Consider the following 18,913-nt stretch of genomic DNA (forward strand, 5'->3'; position numbering starts at 1 on the left):
GGGGGTGCGGTCCCAGTGCCACCCCCGCGCCACTCCCCACGTGGCGGCCGCGCCCCCGGGGCGTGAGTGTGTACGCGGACGGTAGGGGGGCCGTGAATGAAGCCCCAGCGGCCAATCAGCACGGCCGGCGCGCGGGACCCCAGGAGCGAGGCCCAATGGCGAGCTCTGCGCGGCCAGGCCGGGCGACGGGCGGGCGCGGGGGGCGGGGGCCGGGGCCGAGGGGGGCGGGAGGCGGCTCCGCGGGCAGCCAATGGGCGGCGGGTGGGGTGGGGCTCCGGAGAGCCGAGCGGGTCGGGGCTTTAAGCCGGCGGAGCGCGGCGGCGGGGCCCGCAGACGGAGCGGAGCGGCGGCGGCGGCGGCGCGGCGCTGGGCGCGGGGCGGCATGGCCACCACCGCGCAGTACCTGCCGCGGGGCCCCGGCGGCGGAGCCGGGGGCACCGGGCCGCTCATGCACCCGGACGCCGCGGCGGCGGCAGCGGCGGCGGCGGCCGCCGAGCGGCTGCACGCAGGGGCCGCGTACCGCGAAGTGCAGAAGCTGATGCACCACGAGTGGCTGGGCGCGGGCGCGGGCCACCCAGTGGGCCTAGCGCACCCCCAGTGGCTGCCCACGGGAGGAGGCGGCGGCAGTGACTGGGCCGGCGGCCCGCACCTGGAACACGGCAAGGCGGGCGGCGGCGGCACCGGCCGAGCCGACGACGGCGGAGGAGGAGGTTTCCACGCACGCCTGGTGCACCAAGGGGCGGCCCACGCGGGCGCGGCATGGGCGCAGGGCGGCACAGCGCACCACTTGGGCCCAGCGATGTCGCCGTCGCCCGGGGCCGGCGGGGGCCACCAGCCCCAGCCGCTGGGGCTGTACGCGCAGGCGGCCTACCCGGGGGGCGGCGGCGGCGGCCTGGCCGGGATGCTGGCGGCGGGTGGCGGCGGCGCGGGGCCAGGCCTGCACCACGCGCTGCACGAGGACGGCCACGAGGCGCAGCTGGAGCCGTCGCCGCCGCCGCATCTGGGCGCCCACGGACACGCACACGGACACGCACACGCGGGCGGCCTGCACGCGGCAGCGGCGCACCTGCACCCGGGCGCGGGCGGCGGCGGCTCGTCGGTGGGCGAGCACTCGGACGAGGATGCGCCCAGCTCGGACGACCTGGAGCAGTTCGCCAAGCAGTTCAAGCAGCGGCGCATCAAGCTGGGCTTCACGCAGGCCGACGTGGGGCTGGCGCTGGGCACGCTCTACGGTAACGTGTTCTCGCAGACCACCATCTGCCGATTCGAGGCCCTGCAGCTGAGCTTCAAGAACATGTGCAAGCTCAAGCCGCTGCTCAACAAGTGGCTGGAGGAGACCGACTCGTCCAGCGGCAGCCCCACCAACCTGGACAAGATCGCGGCGCAGGGCCGCAAGCGCAAGAAGCGCACGTCCATCGAGGTAGGGGTCAAAGGCGCGCTCGAGAGCCACTTTCTCAAGTGCCCCAAGCCCTCAGCGCACGAGATCACCGGCCTGGCCGACAGTCTGCAGCTGGAGAAGGAGGTGGTGCGCGTCTGGTTCTGCAACCGGCGGCAGAAGGAGAAGCGCATGACCCCTGCGGCTGGCGCGGGCCACCCACCCATGGACGACGTTTACGCGCCTGGGGAGCTGGGGCCGGGCGGGGGCGGCGCGTCGCCGCCCTCGGCGCCCCCGCCGCCCCCGCCGGCCGCGCTGCACCACCACCATCACCACACACTGCCCGGCTCGGTGCAGTGACCCTGCGGGCTGGGCCCCCGCCGGCGCGCAGCAGGGCGCGGGCGCGCAGCCCGCCCGCGCGGCCTGGACTCTTTTTGTTCGGTTGCTTTGGATTTTACAAAAAGCCCAGAAACTTTCGAACAAAACCAAACACCCGGACGACCCTCTTCGGTGATCGGCGAAGACGGCTTATAGGCTGCGTCGCCCAAGCCCCAGGAGAGAGGAGCGAAGATCCGGAACTTGCCAACTCACCCCGGGCATCCCGCCCGCCGCCTGCTCTCTGCCCCCATCCCCTCGACGACCCCCGCCCCTGCCCCTCGGGCTGTTCGGGGCCGGATCCCGGCAGCGGCCTCCCCACAGCGACAGGTAACGCGGTGCAGGGTGAGGGATTCCCCGGGAGAGAGGACGGAAAGAGGAGAGTTCCCCATCCCTCTCCCCGCGTGGACTCCCGAGCCTGCGGGTCACGGGTGGGGGGCAGACACTCTATTCGCTCCACGCCTCTTCTCTCCTATAAGGATGCGCCCCACCCCTCTTTCCCCTTTCTCCGGGCTTGGTTTTTTACGGTTTTTATTTATTCGTGGAGCCTCTCGGCTCCTGGGGTCCTTCTAACTCCGCCCGCGCCCTTAATTTAAATCGCTGTATACTGTATTTATCGGGGCCCTGGAGGGGAGGTCGCGAGAGCCGCGTCTGTGTATAAAAGCAGGAAATAGCCAAAGCTTTAATCTAGCCTAATTTATTTTTTCCCCTTATCTTCCCCTACCTTCCCCCAAAAAAGCAAAAAAAAAAAAAAACTAACAAAAAAAAAATCGAGTGTTCATTTTTCGTTTCGTTTCATCCGAGCCCGGGCTTGGTTCCCGGCCACGCCGGAGGGGTCTGCGCTCCCACACACACCCAGATGGGAAGGGGCTTCTGCCCCGCTGCAGACTGACCACCGCACAGCGGGGCCCCTGCTCCCCGCGGGGCCCTGCCCTCCTGGCCGTAACAAACGAAACTTGGAAAAGTTGGAGATATTTTTTAACCAGCTGTAGAAATAAGCCCTTCCCTGAGAACCTTCTGCCTGACTCCCTGCGGCTTCCCTCTGCTCCCTTTTCCAGCTCCCGAGGATGCGGGACGCTGGGGGAGGCCGGGAGAAAAATCCCCCAAGTTTGGGGTGAGGTGGGAACCATGTAAATATGTGAGATATGTACACACTGGTGGGGAGAAGAAACATTTTGTGCTTGGTTTTTATTTTTGGTTTTCCGAGTTGCCCTTCCTCCCCTCCTAAAGGATTTTGTACACCGACTAATCCGAAAAAGATATTTTAATATGATTTCCGGATTTCTGACCCATCTCTATTTATTTTCTGGATGTGTTTGGAGCTTCCCCTCTTCTCCATTTCTTCTTCTGTTTGTTATGGTATGAATTTAAATTTTGTTATTTTATTTTTTATTATTTTTTGAAACAATGTTTCGGTGCATTCTCTTTGTATCTTTATTGCAAAAAAAAAAATAATGTAGACTGGGAAGTTCCCTTTATATTTATGTTATAGTAAATATTTTATTACTCACATAAACATGTACCCCAGGGCTGTGTCCTGTCCTCTTTACTGCTAGGGCTGGGTCGGTATTCGGGGGAAGTGATGGGATACCCTGCCTCACCTCCCTAAAGTTTGGTTCTGGCCTCAGTAAGAGAGATCTCAGAGGAAGGTGATCACACAGACTTTCTTCCAGGCCAGTATCAGGACTTGGGCAACAGTTGGGCCCCTGCTTCAGGTGTGTCAGTTTAGGGAAGATGAAGCTGCCTCATGTCCCCCTCCCATAAACAGACTCTCCTGAGACCAGACCAGAGCCCGGGACAATGAACCACAGATACCACATGCGATTTGGGTCAGCCATTCCTCAAGCAAAACTCAACCACTCTTCTCGGCCAAGGAAGAAGCCCATCTCGGCCTGGATCACCAGCCCAGAATCTCTATAATCCCGTACCCGACACCCTGACCCCCAACTTTGATTTCACTTTGTACTTCATATGTGGAGTCCAGGCCGATTTCACCATCCCAGGTCCTGGGCAGCTGGAAGCCTGGTCAGGCCCCACCATCCTACCCCAGCTGGCTCCCCACCTGCAATCCAAACCCTCCTGGATCCACTGGGAGTTCTAACAGCATAGACAGAGGTCCAGTTAGTGGTCCCCCATGAGCTGAGTCAGCCTGGGGAGGGAGCCCTGCCGATCTGCTTGGGCAAAGCCAGTCCCAATTCTCTGCAAATAAACTACCTGCCCCAACTTCTCCTGGGGAGAAGTAAGGGCAGAAACAATTGTGCCACCAGAAGGATTTGACATCTCCAATCCTGGAGTGGTGCCCAAGACCCCACCACCACAGAGAGTGATGCCTGTGAGAGGGAGGGAGGAAAAGCACAGACACCCTCAGACGCTCCTCTCTCCAGCCTTCAGCAGGTACATCCCCTCCGAGAGTCAGGCTGACAGGGCACAGGTCTGGGTTCCAGGTCCAGAGCCTAAGACTACCTGCGTCCCAGGAAAGATCTTATATTTTCCTTTAAAAACCTGTTCTTAAAAATACTAATAAAAGAGCTGTTCCTGATTCCTCCATAGATGCGGTTCTTTTCCCTTCTCAGGAGAAACCACACAAGTTTTCTTTCTCTCCGTGGAGCCAGAGCTTGAAGGCACAATCTTTTAGCCAGGGAGAAAGTTGTCCCTAGTGAGGGTGTACGTGGGGCCCCTCCTGCCAGGGAAGCTGCCCAAGTCCAGGCCTGTGAGAGGCCTTGGCTCTAGCCGATGGCATCTGGGATACCCAGAGAGATGTTCCTAGACCCCGAAGTTGGTGGTCTCCGGCCAGGCTGGGGCCTCAGGATGACTGTGACATAGTGAGAGTTCCTGGTGACTTTCAGGGCTCTGCCCCTCAATCTTGGGGGAAATTGTCTCTGCAAGTATGAAAGCTGCCTCGGGTTCCAAAGACTCAGCTTCTCACAGCCTGCTCCTTTTTTTTAATTTCCTCTCTAGTCCAGCCTAGTGAGCAAAAAGCCCTATAATTGGCACCCATGTCCCAGCTGTTCCACACACTGGTGGGCCACTTACCCTCCTTGCGTTTCCTAAGGAGGAGGCCGGGAACTTACTATCCTGCAGGGTGATGGCACGGCCTGCCAGGAGCAGCTGGCCACCCTGCCTCAAGCCCCTCGTTTCCTGCTCCGTTAAGTACAAAACTTCGAAGCCGTCCCACACTCCTCCCTACTCCCTCCTTATTTCTCCATTCCTGGATTTGTCCCAGCCTCGGGGCCCTGAAATGGAAGCAAATGAAGCTCAGAGCTTCCCGCTGCCTGCGCAGCCCAGAGCCTCAGCAGGTTTTGAGGTTGGAAAGGGCCACCGGGAAGATGGGGCCTTTCACTGGCCTCTGCCTGCAGCTGACACCAATTGATTGATTGATTTCCTAATTGTCTGCTTAATCCTCTACAAGAGGGTGGGTTTATTATTTAAGCAAGTCAACTCAAAAACAGCAAAACAATGCAGCCTCCCAAGAACCAGCAGCAGCTGAGGAGTAGAACAAAAAAAAAAATGGGGGAAAAAAGTGGAAAAAGAGGTGGAAGAAAATCTTTCACTTTGCAAGGATTTTGCTTAATGAGACACCAGCCTGGAATAGCTACCCAGTGATCAACCCCAGACGGTCCCAGATATCCTTCCCCACCCAGACTCCAGCCTGGGATGATGGTAGGAACCCCCGCTCCTTTGACTTTCTAAGGAGAAAACCAGAGGAAGAGAAATATTTTTCCCTGGAGTCTTACCCCTGGATAGAATAGAGTTTAGGAAAGGCACAGTCAGCTGTGGGCTTAATTGCAGCTTCTTCATCCCATGTGTATGTGTATCTACCTGCTTGCTCCTGAGAGCCTTAGACTTGGTTTATTCAAGAGAGGCATGTGTCCCTAGCGTCAACCTCCAACGAAGTCCAAGCTTTCCCTAGCAAATTTGGAATTTTCTGATCTCATCTCCCTCCCTTTCTCACTTGAACAAAATTATTTTCTGTGATCCTGTAGCCACAGATTTCGGTAGTTAAAATTTCTCTCTCCCCATGTGAACCTCTGCATGTTGGTGTAAGAATTTGTGTGTATACCACTGTGTGTGCAAATCCATAGCTGATCCCAGAAGTAGGAGGGGGAAAATAAAATTCATGCTACACCGCTAATGCTTTGAGCCGGAAGAACATTTTCTGGGTGGAGTTTGGCCAATACTGGAAGGAAAGAAGATAGCCATTGTGGTCACCTGTGGTCATCAAGGCAAACCCAGAAGGTAGCCTGCGCTGAGCCCCAAGAACATCTATATTCTCCCCCACCTCCTGCCCTAGAAGGTTGCACTAGCTTATATAACATGTTGCACGGCTTAGGTCCTGTGCGATAAACCCTGGACACTGGGACTCGACTGGATGCCCACAGGACTAGTTGACCCCCAACCACAGCTCCCATTTAGAGTTGTGTGGAACTCAGCCTTCCCTGCAGAGGCCCTGGGCCTCTAATAACACACCCAGGACCGGGCTGTCTCCTTCCCTGGGACTTTCCCCAGCAGGGCTTCAGTTCCAGAAAGAGACCCACCTAAGCCAGGGGTAGAGCGAGAGGAGGTTGGTTATCTGGCCCAGCTGCTCCCCCTGAGCTTAGCCAAGAGCATCTACGCAGGGCCTCTGGCTTAGTGACTCCAGGGGCAGCTGGAGGAGCCTGCCTGTCACATTAGAAGGCCCTAGAGTTCAAATGATGTTTGGCCATGCAGGGCTCCCCTTGCTGCCTCTGAGGCCTCTGTGTGCGAGGACTGTCCTCTGTTGGTCCCAGTGCGGGGACGTGGCAGCAGTCTCCAGAGCCACCTTGAAGTTGAGCATGCCCCCCAAAAGTCAGCTTTAACTTGACTACCGTACGGGGGCTGCCAAGTAGAGCAGAGGCCACTTTAGCCCCCAAAGGAAGCAAGCCTTCTCCCTCTCCCTCTCTCTCTTTCTCTCTCTCACACACAACTGCCCACGACCCTTGCCTCTTACTCACAGCCACCCTCAGAAACCTACCATCCCACACCACCTCTCTGTCTCTCTCCACTCACTGCCCCCCCATCCCTCCTCCTCTCAGCCAGTTAAAACCCCAGTCCAGGCTCCAGCTGCCTTGCTCACTCACACACACGCTAACACACCTGTGGGCACATCCACGCCACCGTACGGGCTGTCCAAGACCAGCTTCCTGGTCTTTGGCACTGAGCTCTTGGGAGTCCCCCAGTACCTGGCACCTGTAATTTTTGATTAAGCACACACAACCATCCTTTGTAGCATTTGACCGGGTCCCCTTCTCTCTGGATTTCCAAGCACTTACCCCACAAACCACTTTCCAAACACATCCCTGCCCATCATTTTCCCAGCTCCTCCCAGATCTCTTCCTGCTCCTTTCAGATAATTAAAGTTAGGCTGTGTGTTTGTATGTATGTGTGATCTTATTTTTTAAACACACACCCCCACACATACATATGCGTATATATATACAAACACACAGCAATTAGATCTATCCGTTCCTGCCGTCGTCCTTCTTGTGCAGTAAAACCTCACTACGCATATGCCCCCACATCGCCACATGATGAACCCAGCATCACCTCGTCACGGGGTCCTGATGTCACACACACACACACACACACATATACACGCACACATACAGTGGCACTTTCACACAGTTATGCCCAACCTCTAGCTCCCTGGTATTTCTCCAAGGGCATGACCCACCTCCCACGACCCACCTCCCTCCTGGGCATCTGAGTGGGCTCTCCTTACATGACCTAAGTACCAGGAGGGCTTTGCTCCAGTCCCTCCCACCACGCATACACACCAGTGGACATGTCTCCTGCTGAGCCTGACCAGGGTGGGTCTGGGTATTATTAGGCTGCAGAGACAGCACGGAGGCATATGGTCTCGTACACAAGAAATAATGTTCATGTTAAATCAGACCTCATGCATAATGCATGGTGCCTGATCTCACATTATTTTGGGTGTTCGTCAAAATCAGTGTTCTTTCTTGTGAGGGCTCCTGAAAAGAAGGGAGAAAGGCATTTGCTAATTACACCCACAGCCTGAACCCAGAGAGCCAGCAGTGCCACGGGAGCCTCCCTCTGGCCCCACTTTACCACCGGTGGGTCTCATCCCTCTGCCCCACTTTGTCTTCCCACATGGAAGGAGGGGCTGCCTCGCGTTTGTGGCAGGCGTAAGGCCCCGTGTTATTTTTATTTCTTTTCTCTCGGCTCTCTGTCCCCGGAGGGTTCTGGGGAATAGCAGTGGCTCTGTCGCTCTCACACCCGATTCATTTGCCGTTTTATGAACTCCCCGTTGATTCATCGCCTCCCTAAGTCAATGATTCACTCCTGATGGCTTTTCAGAAATCCTTCTTCAAAGGCGCCAGATTATTCTGCTCTGAGCAGGAGCAGGAGCCAGAACAGACCTGGACCCTGCCTTGCTACTGCTGGTGGCCTGAAATGGGACCTTGTCCCCATCCTTGGGCTTTCCCTGGAGCTGAGCCAGCCTGGGGAGGAGGGAGTGTCCCCTCCACAAGAAGCTGGTAGAGCTGACCCAAGCAGCTCAGGGACAGACCGAGCCCATGACAAGGCCTCCTCCAGCCTGTGTGGGTCACCTGTCTTCTCCCATTGTCATCAAAGTCCCCCCAGAAGCTCTCTGTGCCTCAGAGAAGGCAAAGAGCAGAATGGTGAAGGCACCTAGGTACAAACCCTGACTCTACCCCTTATCAGGTATGTGACTTTAGGCCAACTGCTTACATTTCTGTGCCTCAGTTTCCTGGTTTGGTGACAATGGCAGTTCCCTTATCGTAGAGTTATCTTGAGAATTAAGTGGGATAATGTACACATAGTGTTAGCACAAGTGATGAATGAATGAAAGCTGTCTTATTGTGGGGTCTGCGCAGGGCACTGCAGAAGCAAGTGGACAGGGAACAAAGCCATAATGTGACAAACCCCACCCTGGCCCCACTCTGTCCAAAGCACCCTGCCATGCCTACCCATCACTTACTCTGTGCTTTATTTTCACTATCTCACATTAATTATTCCTATTTTACAGATGAGGAAAGTGCCGCCCAGAGAATGTTAGTGACCTGTCCAAGGCAGTAACGCTAGTTAATGATAGATGCTGGGATAAAACTCGTTTTGTCTGGGTCCCGGGTCCATGTTCTTTTTACACCCCCTACTGGTGCAAACAGTGGTGTTCAGTGCTTGGGTATTTGCCCAATGCCAAGGAGGTTCCAGAGCTCAGGAGAGGGCCAGGGAGAGAAGCTGGGGACCAGGCGTGCTGGAGCTCACTAGCCAGAAGTTTCCCCCTTTTCCACCACCCTGAAGCTCAAGGCAAGTGGGTAATTTGCCTAGGATCACTAACACAGTTAAGAAGCCCTCCTGATCGGCCCATTCCAGGTTACTATGTGCTGAGCAGCCACATGTAGCAGCTGAGAATGTGGGCTCTAGCTGGGCACAGTGGCTCCTGCTTGCAATCCCAGCACTTTAGGAGGCGGAGGCAGGAGGATCACTTGAGGCCAGGAGTTTGAGATCAGCCTGGGCAATACAGCAAGACCCTGTCTCTGCAAAAAATTAAAAACAAGCCAGGTGTGGTGGTACACACCTGTAGTCCTAGCTACTGGGGAGGCTGAGGCAGGAGGATTACTTGAGCCCAAGAGTTCGAGGTTACAGTGAGTTGTGATCATGCCACTGCACCCTAGCTAGCCTGGGCGACAGAGTGAGACACTGTCTCTAAACAAAAAGAATATGGGCCCTGGCATCTGCCCAGATGTTCATCCTGGCTGCACCTCCTACCCATGGGGCTTTTGGCAATCTGCTAAGCCCTCCATGCCTCAGTTTCCTCATCTGTAAATGAAGAATTGCTGTGAGGATTAGATGAGACATGATTATTATATAAACACTTAGAAGAGAACCTCGCACATTGTAAGTACACGTTAAATGTTAGCTATAAAAATAATTTTATACATACAATATATATTATTGCTGAGCTGAAGCAGAGCAGGAAAATAATACTTTGTGCTCTCTCCACCTAGAATTATTTCTCTTCATGCTCAAAACCACTCTGGAAAGAAAAGTTCAAGATCTCCACCCCAGTCCACAGATGAGGCACTGGGGCCGAGGATGTTTAGGGCCTGGCCCGAGATGACCCAGAAAATTAGTGACAGGTGCAGTCTCAGCCTATTCCCCACTTCTGCCTCTTTGTGGCAACTCCATGTCCCCAATAATGCACACTCAGCCCCCTTCTAAGTACTAAGGGTCTGTGCTGGGTTCTCGAGAGACAGACAGCACCCAGAGAGAGGGTCAGGGAAGGCCTCATAGAGGTGGTACCATTCAGCTAGGTCATGAAAAATAAGTGGGGGTTTGCCTGGGGGTGCCTGGCTCTGGGCCTGATCTCACGGAGACAAAGTCACTCAGCCTGAGCCCTTAGATCCCATTCACTCCTCTTTCTTGAACATTCCTCTTCCTGGGACCCTTCGACCAACGGTAAGCACAGAAGATTCAACCCAGGGTCAAGGCTCCTAGACCCTGGGAAGCCACCTACCATGAGACTAAGTCTGACTATCGATTCCTTTAGGTCCCAACTCCTAGTTCTACTGCAACCCTGCCCAGAGGTTGATCACCAAATCATGCCACAGGGAGGCCCAGCCTCAAAGCTGGGACCCAGCTACCTGGGTACAGGCCTCACTCCACTGTTCATCTCAAGTCATGCCATTTGTCATCCCTAGACCTCAGTATATGAAATGTGCATTCCTTCATCCATCCACCCATCCATCCTACATCCACCCACTCACCCATCCATTAGCCCACCCACCTATCCATGCAACAACCATCCTTTCACACATCTACCCACTCATCCACTCATCTATCCACCCTTCAACCACCTATGCAACCACCCGCCCATCCATCTACCATACACTCATCCAATCATCCAATCTAACTATCAGGCCTTATATTAAGCACAGAGATAGATTAAGACCAGTCCCTCTGTCCTCAAAACACTCCTAGATAAGCCTCTTCCCCTGTCTACCTCTCAGTCATGTAGGGTAGGTATGTGAAGGACCAAGTGAGAAAACTGGGAGGAAATAATGAAGCCTACTGCTGCATCCATGACTCCTGTGTCAGAGCCCTGGGAACCTCCATGCCCTCCATGACTTCTGGGCCCCACGGGGCAGGGGTGGGGGGTGGAGTCCACATGGCTCTGCATGGCCCTAGTATGCCTCTTAGCTCTAATGTCTTACTTCAGGGATGCCAAGTGCTGACCTAAACTAGAAGGACTGCAAAGGAAGTGGGGAGAGGAAGGAGTTTATGAACATAACTCCTGCCAGTACTGAAGATCCCCACTGGGACTTGGGTTTCTGTCAGAAATGGCAGCAGTATCTCAGCACCAGGGAGATATGGGGAAGTGTTCTTGTCCTAGGCCTGTCACCATCTAGCTGTGTGACCTTGAACAAGTCCCTGCCATTCTCTGGACCTCAATTCCTCCCCACCAGTGCAGAGTGAGGGGTGGTCCTGCTCAGGCCCCACTTCCCTTCCAGCCCGGGTGGGCCCTCTCCTCTGACAATGGGGCCTCTCTGACCGGCCCACACACAAGGAGGGATAGGAGATGACGTGGTTGGCGTCCAGGGCCCCGAGTCCTCTGGCTATTCAACCCCCTCCCCTGACACAAACAGCCCTCAGTTGCCTCCCCCTCCCACCCCCCAGAATCTGGGCACAGCTGGGACCTGCTATGCCCTGGCCACCCCATGAATCACCCCTCTATGGTCGCTGGGGGAGTGTCCAGGGAGCATCCTACGCCCCACACAGGGTGAGGGCCAGAATCTCGGCCCTCAAGCAGGCAGTGTCCACAGGAACAATGGGGGCCTGTGGCTAACAGCCGGAATGCAGTTATTGTCCTGCCCTGGCCCCCAACCCCAAGGCCTCAGGTCCCCAGGCTGGGCAGGCTGGCGTGGGTCGGTGCGTCAGGCACTCGTGTGCCAGGGCTTGGGACACGGGGCCTGCTGCTTCCCTTCTCTGGGAAGGCGGGCGGGTAGGCTGATAGGCCAGAGCCCACCTCCACACCCAGCCTAAGAACCCCATGCACATGGTGAGGAGAAGATGGGATCCAAGGAAGCCGGGCCCCCAACCCACCCATCCCTGGGGGACTTAGAGCAGACTCTCAGCAAAAGGGCCTGGCAGCTCTGAGACCCAAACTATACATCACAGTGGGGAGGGGGACCACATTAGAATAATGCAGGATTAGAGAGGGGTTGCTATAGCGACGTATTAGGGCAATACATCTAGGGAGCCCAGGCCCCTTGGTGATGTATGACTCTGCTCAGCTGTGGGGAGCAGGGGGAGGGGACCTGTCCCACCCCAGCCCTCCCAGGGGAGAGCAGACACCAAGCACTCTCTTCACTGGGGGAGAACATCTGCCTTGGACTCCAAAAATAGGCATCTCAGAATCCTGTTAAGACTGCAAGAGATGCCCTGCCAACCCAATCTCCAACATCCACTCGGCTTCGAGCCCTCAGCTCTACCCCTACCCATGCCCATCCCCAACCTCAGCCCCTCCAGGCCCTGCCCTTTCTGCCGAGTTGCTAAGGACCATTCCCAAACTAGTTGCTAAGGACCATTCCCAAACTGTCTCCCCCAGTAGGAGGATTCACAGGACTCTATCTGGGGGAGGGGGTCAAAGAAGGGAACAGAGGGGAAGGAGGTGGGATTGTCCTGAAACACTCCTCAGCCAAACCATCTGAAGCTGTGAATTTGAGAGAAGCCCAAAGGGTAAGTATGAGGGCACATGTGCTGTCCCCTTCTCGCTCAGAGCCTCCCCATGTCAGTGTCTGGATACCCCACCCTCACCTAATCCCAGCTCTGGGAATCTGGCTTCCTTCCACCTACGCTCAGGGCCACCAAAAGGGTGCACGGGTGACTAGCCCTAATGAAGAAACCGGATGGAGCTCCCAGCAAAGGAGGACTCATCCAAAACACTTCACGTGTAATGATATGTGACAAAGTCAGGTCATGAGCTTCTTTCAAACTGCTGTTCAAGCCATTTGTACTGGCTTGCCAAGGCCTGGCCCTCAATCCCCTGCAGAACTTGGGGAAAAAGGATTCTCTCGAGATAACCCCCTTCGCTACATCCACCTCAGCGTCTTGGTGAGGGAGGAGGAGAAAGGACAGATAACCCTTCTGTAATCATAGGTGTGCCTGTATTTCCCTGTCTCTCCATAGCTTGACTTTCCCTCTGTGTACTATGTGCGTGTGTAACTCTCATTGTGTGTACATGTGTGTACACACATGCATACTTTGCTTCCTCACTGAATGGTAATTTTTAGTTAATTCAATTGATTACAATAATTACACAACCCCCAAAAAGCCTTCCTTTTTCCTTTTGAAAGTGACACTCTGGTCTTGTCACTTTGAAAGTCATAGCTCTGGCTCTAGCCCGAGCTAGAAGAATCTGACCACAGAAGTCACGCCCTCCCACCAGAGGATACAGGTCGGAGGCCTGGGCAGAGCAGGGGGCAGGGGCACGCACCCCATGTGCACACACATGCAGAGACACACAAATGTACCCTTTGGTCCCATCCCTGGCACTGTCCAGACAAGGAACTTGGTCTTTATCACTGACTGGGAAGAACCCAGAAAGGGAAAGTTTCTTCTCTTTCATTCTATGTGTCTCCCTTCTCACATGCACACAGATACACTCGCAGACAAACACACACACAATATACACATGCGCTGACACGTGGTGGAGCAAAGAGAAAGACTAAAAGAAGGAGGTAGGTGGAAGACAGTGTGTGTTCCCAGAGGCAGTTCCTGGGGTGGGGGCGGCAGGGTGTGCAGGGCATCGAGTGGGCAGGAGACTTCATGGCTTCCTCTCTTCCCTAGCCAGCGACCAAAGGTCAGCTCAGGCGGCTCAGCCACGTGCAGTCCACCCACTCCCCTGGTCAGGTCATGTGAGACCAGGACCAAAGCGCCATCAACACTCCATTGTCTTCCAGAGCCCAGCCTTGCACTGAACCGAACAAGCATCCTCCAGCCCAGGACTGGTTGGTGACCCTCCAGAACCTTTGGTTCCCTCCTGAGGGGACCCTCTGAAGGGGTTCCTCAGCCCCCACCCATCTTGAGGGAAAGCTGGGTAACGCTCAGCAGGATCCCATCCCTCTTTGGCACTTTACATCCCCTTCTGGGAAATGGGGAGGAGCCAGCCTTCCATTTCCACCAAGAACGCATGGGGTGAGGAGCAGGGTGCAGAGGACGAAGGGCCCTCTTCCTCATGTTCCCTCTGAGGGGCACTCACAGCATCCGTGCCACCTCCCTGCCCACTCCCCAGATGCTCTGTGGGGAAAGAGAGCACAGCAGAGAGGACCGAAGCATGGCCCTGAAGGTCATTTTGTACGTCAGCACTGGGATGGGCCCCAGAGCCCCTTGTGCCCTGGCTCCCAGCCTGGACCACAACACAAGCGCCATTGACTCCTGTGCACCCTCTTGCCCAAGATGCACACAAAGCCATGGCCCTGGTTCCTGCCCACGGCCTTGAGCCCCACAGGACCCACCCAGGGAAGGCAGCCAGAGCTGACTGGCAGGAGGGAGGGACAGTGACCCTACACAAGTCTCCTGGATCTGGGCTGAAGGCCCTCATGGCCAACCTCTAGGCACTGTTCTACCCAGCCTGGAATGGAGTCAAAGACCTTGGGGACCCGGCTAGGGCAGATTCTCTGCCAGTGCCACCTCTACCCACTCTTAATCCTATTTACACCTTGCAAAACCAAGGACACCTATCAGGGCAAAGCCGCCCTGGCCCACCCTCTGCCTCCCACAGGGGAAGTCAGGTGGGGAAAGATGGTTGTGTCTGGGGGAGGGGCTTGGAGGGAAGCGGGGGCTGAGATGCTCCAGCCCTTCTGGGGGCTCCAGTAAGGAGAGGGCTGCCCCAGCAGGATGACAGAGAGATGATTAAACCCACAGAGAAGATTGATAAGGGAGCTGAACAGCTGCAACTCTGCAAGGTAGGCTGGGACAAATCTCATCTTGTCCTGGCAGAGCTCAAAGAACTGGGGGGCTGGGCCAGCCCAGCTGAGCTCATGACCTACAGGGAGCTCCAGAGCAGGAGTGGGGCCTGGGGGGGAGGGGTGGAGCCCAGCCCCCACTCCTGCCGCCCCACAGCTCCCTCCGGGGGCAACACCCATCGGCACCTGGACAGCGCACCCTTCTCACTGATGCCCCTTCACCCACGGCATCTCTGCCTCAGCTCTCACTCTCATTATTATTAGATGTGATTTTACAGCGGAAACGCTGAGTCAGACAAACCAAGACTCCCCAGAGGCAGTGGGAGAGGGGAGTCCAGGGGAGCTGGCCCTCTCTGGGCAGGGTTCTTGGAGGGAGTGAGATGTGGACTTGGGCCCCCAGCTTCCAGAATAAGTGGGACGTCCATCTTTCCTGGTTCTCCTGTCTGCCCCAGGCCCAGGATCCTCACCTGGAACTCTCGAACATTCAGACCCCTTTTGTGACTCCCACCCAGCCTCTCAGCCTCAGTCTTGCCAGCCTCTGAACCTCTCTTGGCAAGTTTAAGAAAACGGCCCAGGCCGGGCGCAGTGGCTCACGTCTGTAATCCTAGCACTCTGGGAGGCCGAGGCAGGAGGATCACTCGAGGTCAGGAGTTCGAGACCAGCCTGAGCAAGAGCGAGACCCCTGTCTCTACCAAAAAATAGAAAGAAATGATTTGGACAGCTAAAAATATATATAGAAAAAATTAGCCAGGCATGGTGGCACATGCCTGTAGTCCCAGCTACTCGGGAGGCTGAGGCAGAAGGATCGCTTGAGCCCAGGAGTTTGAGGTTGCTGTGAGCTGGGCTGACGCCACCACACTCTAGCCCAGGGCAACAGAGTGAGACTCTGTCTCAAAAAAAAAAAAAAAGAAAGAAAACAAAAGAAAGAAAATGGCCCAGGGATCCTGAAGCCTGGAAGCGAGGTGATTCTGGGCCCTGTTTCCTCACACCAGGGCTCACTGCTCAGAAGGCAGCCCCTGCCTCCCAGGTGCCTCCCAGCGCTGGAGAGAGGCAGGGAAAGTGCATTGCTGGGGTCTAGGATTCCACTCTGCAAACAGGAACGTGGGCACTGTGTGCTCCTGTGGGGGCCCGAGGGCCTAAGAACTCGTGGAGAGCACACATTTCTGCTTCCACCTTGTGGGGAAGAGCACAGTGGGCAGGTCTGTCTCTGCTCCCTGGGCCTCTGACTCCCTGGCAGAGAGGAACTGGGCATTGTTGCCAAAAATAAACGTTCCCTCTCCCGCTCCCTGGCTCCCGGCTCCCGCTCATTAGGATGCGTGGCGTTTGGCTGCGGTCCCACACCTTGCAGCTCATTATAAATATGCAGTCGCTGCTGGCGCTACCCCAATCATCTCTGCAATCAGAGCTTTTAATTAGGTTAATTAAATTGTATCAAATCTCGCAGGGACGCAGTTCACTGATGCTGATGAGGCAGCCAAAACAGACCCCAGCTCCTCCGCTAATGAAGGCCGCTGCCTGCCTGAGCCGTGAGGGAGCAGGAGCGCATAATAAACGGGCGCGTCCTCTGGGAGGAGCTGCTGCCCAGGCCTTGAGCTCTGGGGACCTGGCAGGGGGTTCTGCATCAAGCAGACCAGGCTCCAGCTGCAGCAGAGGCTCCCAACCCCAGGAACCATCCCCTTCCCGTGAGAACTAACCAGGGCAGCTTCCAGAGCCCGGACAGGTGGGTGGTGTCAGGGCCCTGAGCACCTGCCGTCTTGTGTCCTCTCCAAGATCCCCTGACCCCACCCAGGGTCTCTACTTCTCCCCCAGAATAGCCCCAAAAGGCCAGGACTCCCTCTCCTACACATACACACACAAACACACTCTCATGGTTAGCCCTGTCACTGCCCCTCTGTCTTATTAGCCAGAGAGGCCAGGCTGAGACTAGAAAACCCATCCAGCCACTGCCGGCCTAGTCTCCATCTGCCATGGAGGCCATCTGCCCCTGGCATGGGGTGGGGTGGTTTATAAGCTACCCCCCACGTCTCCATGTGCCAGATGGACCCTGTATCTTCCCACCTACCACTCTACCTAAAGAGCCCTGAGGGACGGACACTCGTCTCAGACCTCCTGGGATCAAATTAGCTAGGGAAGAAGGAGATGGTCCCTCCCCACCCTGAGCTGACTAACCCCTGCCCTGGCAGTCCATCCAGTGACCACAGGCCCCAGAGCTAGAGGGTCCTGCAAAGGTTTAAGCAGGAAGGCAGGTGCTGCCACCTCGAAAGGGGCTGTCCCTAACGCTCTACTCAGCCTGGCTCCAACCACCTCCTCTTAACCCCTCCGTCACGGTCTCAGTGTCTCTGAGCAAATGAGGAGAGACGATGGGGAAATTTTCAGTGCTCTCGGGACAAGTTGTTTCTGCTGTAGAAGCTGGTTTTTTAGTTTGGAAAGGTTTGGGTTTTTTTTTCCACCCAGTAATGTGAAAACATGAAACCCGAAACCAACCCCCCACATTTGTCACCTCTGAGAGAAGCCTTTGGGGTAACTGGGAGAAAGCTGTAAATGAGTCAGGCTGATTCAGGGCGGGGGGGGGGGGGGGGGGGGGGGGCTGCCCAGCTGCCTCCGGGCACCACGATTTCATTAAACATTAACACTTATGATCAGAGCATGGCCTTCTGGTGACAGACGACAGGGTAAGAGGAAAGGGCTTCCTTCCCACCCTCTGCTTACCCTCAAACACAGGAGTCCCCGGGATAAATTCCTCTTGCCTAGAAATAGCCAGGTCCTTGGCTCTGCTCTGGACCAGCCTCTCCTACCACCCTGCAGGAGTGGAAGGCTCCAGACTGTAAAACCGCCCGAAGCATTTTGCACCCCTCACACGAGAGAGGAAACAGCCATAGCCATTACTGGGGCCATCGGTGAATCAGACAACATGGACAGGGAGAGCTGAGAGTACACTTCAGTTGGAAGTACAGACTAGACATGACTTCCCAAATGTGAGGATGATGGGTCCAGGAACAGGGAGATTCTTTATAGGGAGTCTGAAACAGCAGGGTTTGTCCTCTGACCCGAGCAGTTTAGGAAAGAACAAGCAGAAGCATGAACTGGGCACCTCCTCTAGACTCCTAAACTCCAAGCAGTGGACTCAGCAAAGGAAGCTCTGCCTCCCTTTGTCTCATAGCTTCTCTCTGATCCTTCTCTGCACTTTTGACTAGACAGACCTATGGGAGACCTGGCTGGCTAGAGAGGGCACACCCTCTGACCCCAGGAGGTAGCTGCACAAGCCCAACAAAACCAGCCAGCTCAGCCTCCAGGCGGTATTTCAGGTCCGCCTCCAATTCCTCCACTCACCTGGGCCTGTGGGCAGGACTCCCATCCAAGGTTCGGCCCACCCTTCCCCAACACCCTGTGCGCCAGGCTCCAGGAACTGGCAGGCTGGGAGAGCTCGAGGAGGAAAGGAGCCCAGCACCAAACACCCACTTACCTCACTGTGTCAAGTCCCGACAGGCCCTGGCCTCGCCGGCCCCCACAGGTAGGCACAGCGAGCCTGCGTCTGCTGGCTGCCTTCCCTGCTGGAGGACGTGCAGCTCCAATTGTTCGGTGCCCCACAGCCAGCAGCACTAAGAGAGGCAGCAGGCTATCAACGAATGCTCAAAACCGCACGGAGGGAGACCCCTCCCAAGTCTGGGTAGAACCACCCTCTGGGAAACCTAGGCCTGGATGACAGAAACCTCCCTGCACGGCCTTTCCCACAAATAGGAAGCGAAAGCCCTTTCTTGCCCAGTCTTCCTATTAGGACCACATTAATCTCAAGCTCAGGGGGAGAAAATCTCATTTTTTCATGGACGCTCTCCCCCATGGCATTAAACTCAAGGAACAAATACATGCCAAGCACCTACTGAGTACAGGAGGCTTCTGACAGAAGCCAAGTGTACTATGTGGGTGGACGCCGGCTCCCTGAGCTCATCCCTGCAAAGGGGCAGCAGCTCCACCTGCTGGGCCTGTTTCCACCCTGACACCAGGAATCACTTCCTCCTAAATACAGATAGTCAGAAAACGATTATTTCATTCAAGAATAGAGGTAGGGCTCAACACGCCTGCTTTGGGTAGAGGGGCTCGAAGATGTGGCAGCGGACTGAGACTGAGCCAGGCTCACTGATTCTCTGTTGGACAGACCTGACGGTTCCACGGCACTCACGTAACTGCTGCTTTAGAG

At 55.9% G+C, this 18,913-nt stretch overlaps 1 protein-coding gene across 1 annotated transcript; it reads left to right on the plus strand.

Moving 5' to 3' along the window:
- The first annotated feature begins 329 nt into the window (after positions 1-329).
- Positions 330-3,277, plus strand: POU3F1 (POU class 3 homeobox 1). Its single transcript, XM_045546461.1, has one exon. It carries the CDS (start codon positions 383-385, stop codon positions 1,733-1,735), a length of 1,353 nt encoding a protein of 450 aa, XP_045402417.1. The 5' UTR covers positions 330-382; the 3' UTR covers positions 1,736-3,277.
- Positions 3,278-18,913: the final 15,636 nt, after the last annotated feature.

The sequence above is a fragment of the Lemur catta genome, chromosome 3 (assembly GCF_020740605.2).
Source record: "Lemur catta isolate mLemCat1 chromosome 3, mLemCat1.pri, whole genome shotgun sequence".
Taxonomy (NCBI): domain Eukaryota; kingdom Metazoa; phylum Chordata; class Mammalia; order Primates; family Lemuridae; genus Lemur; species Lemur catta.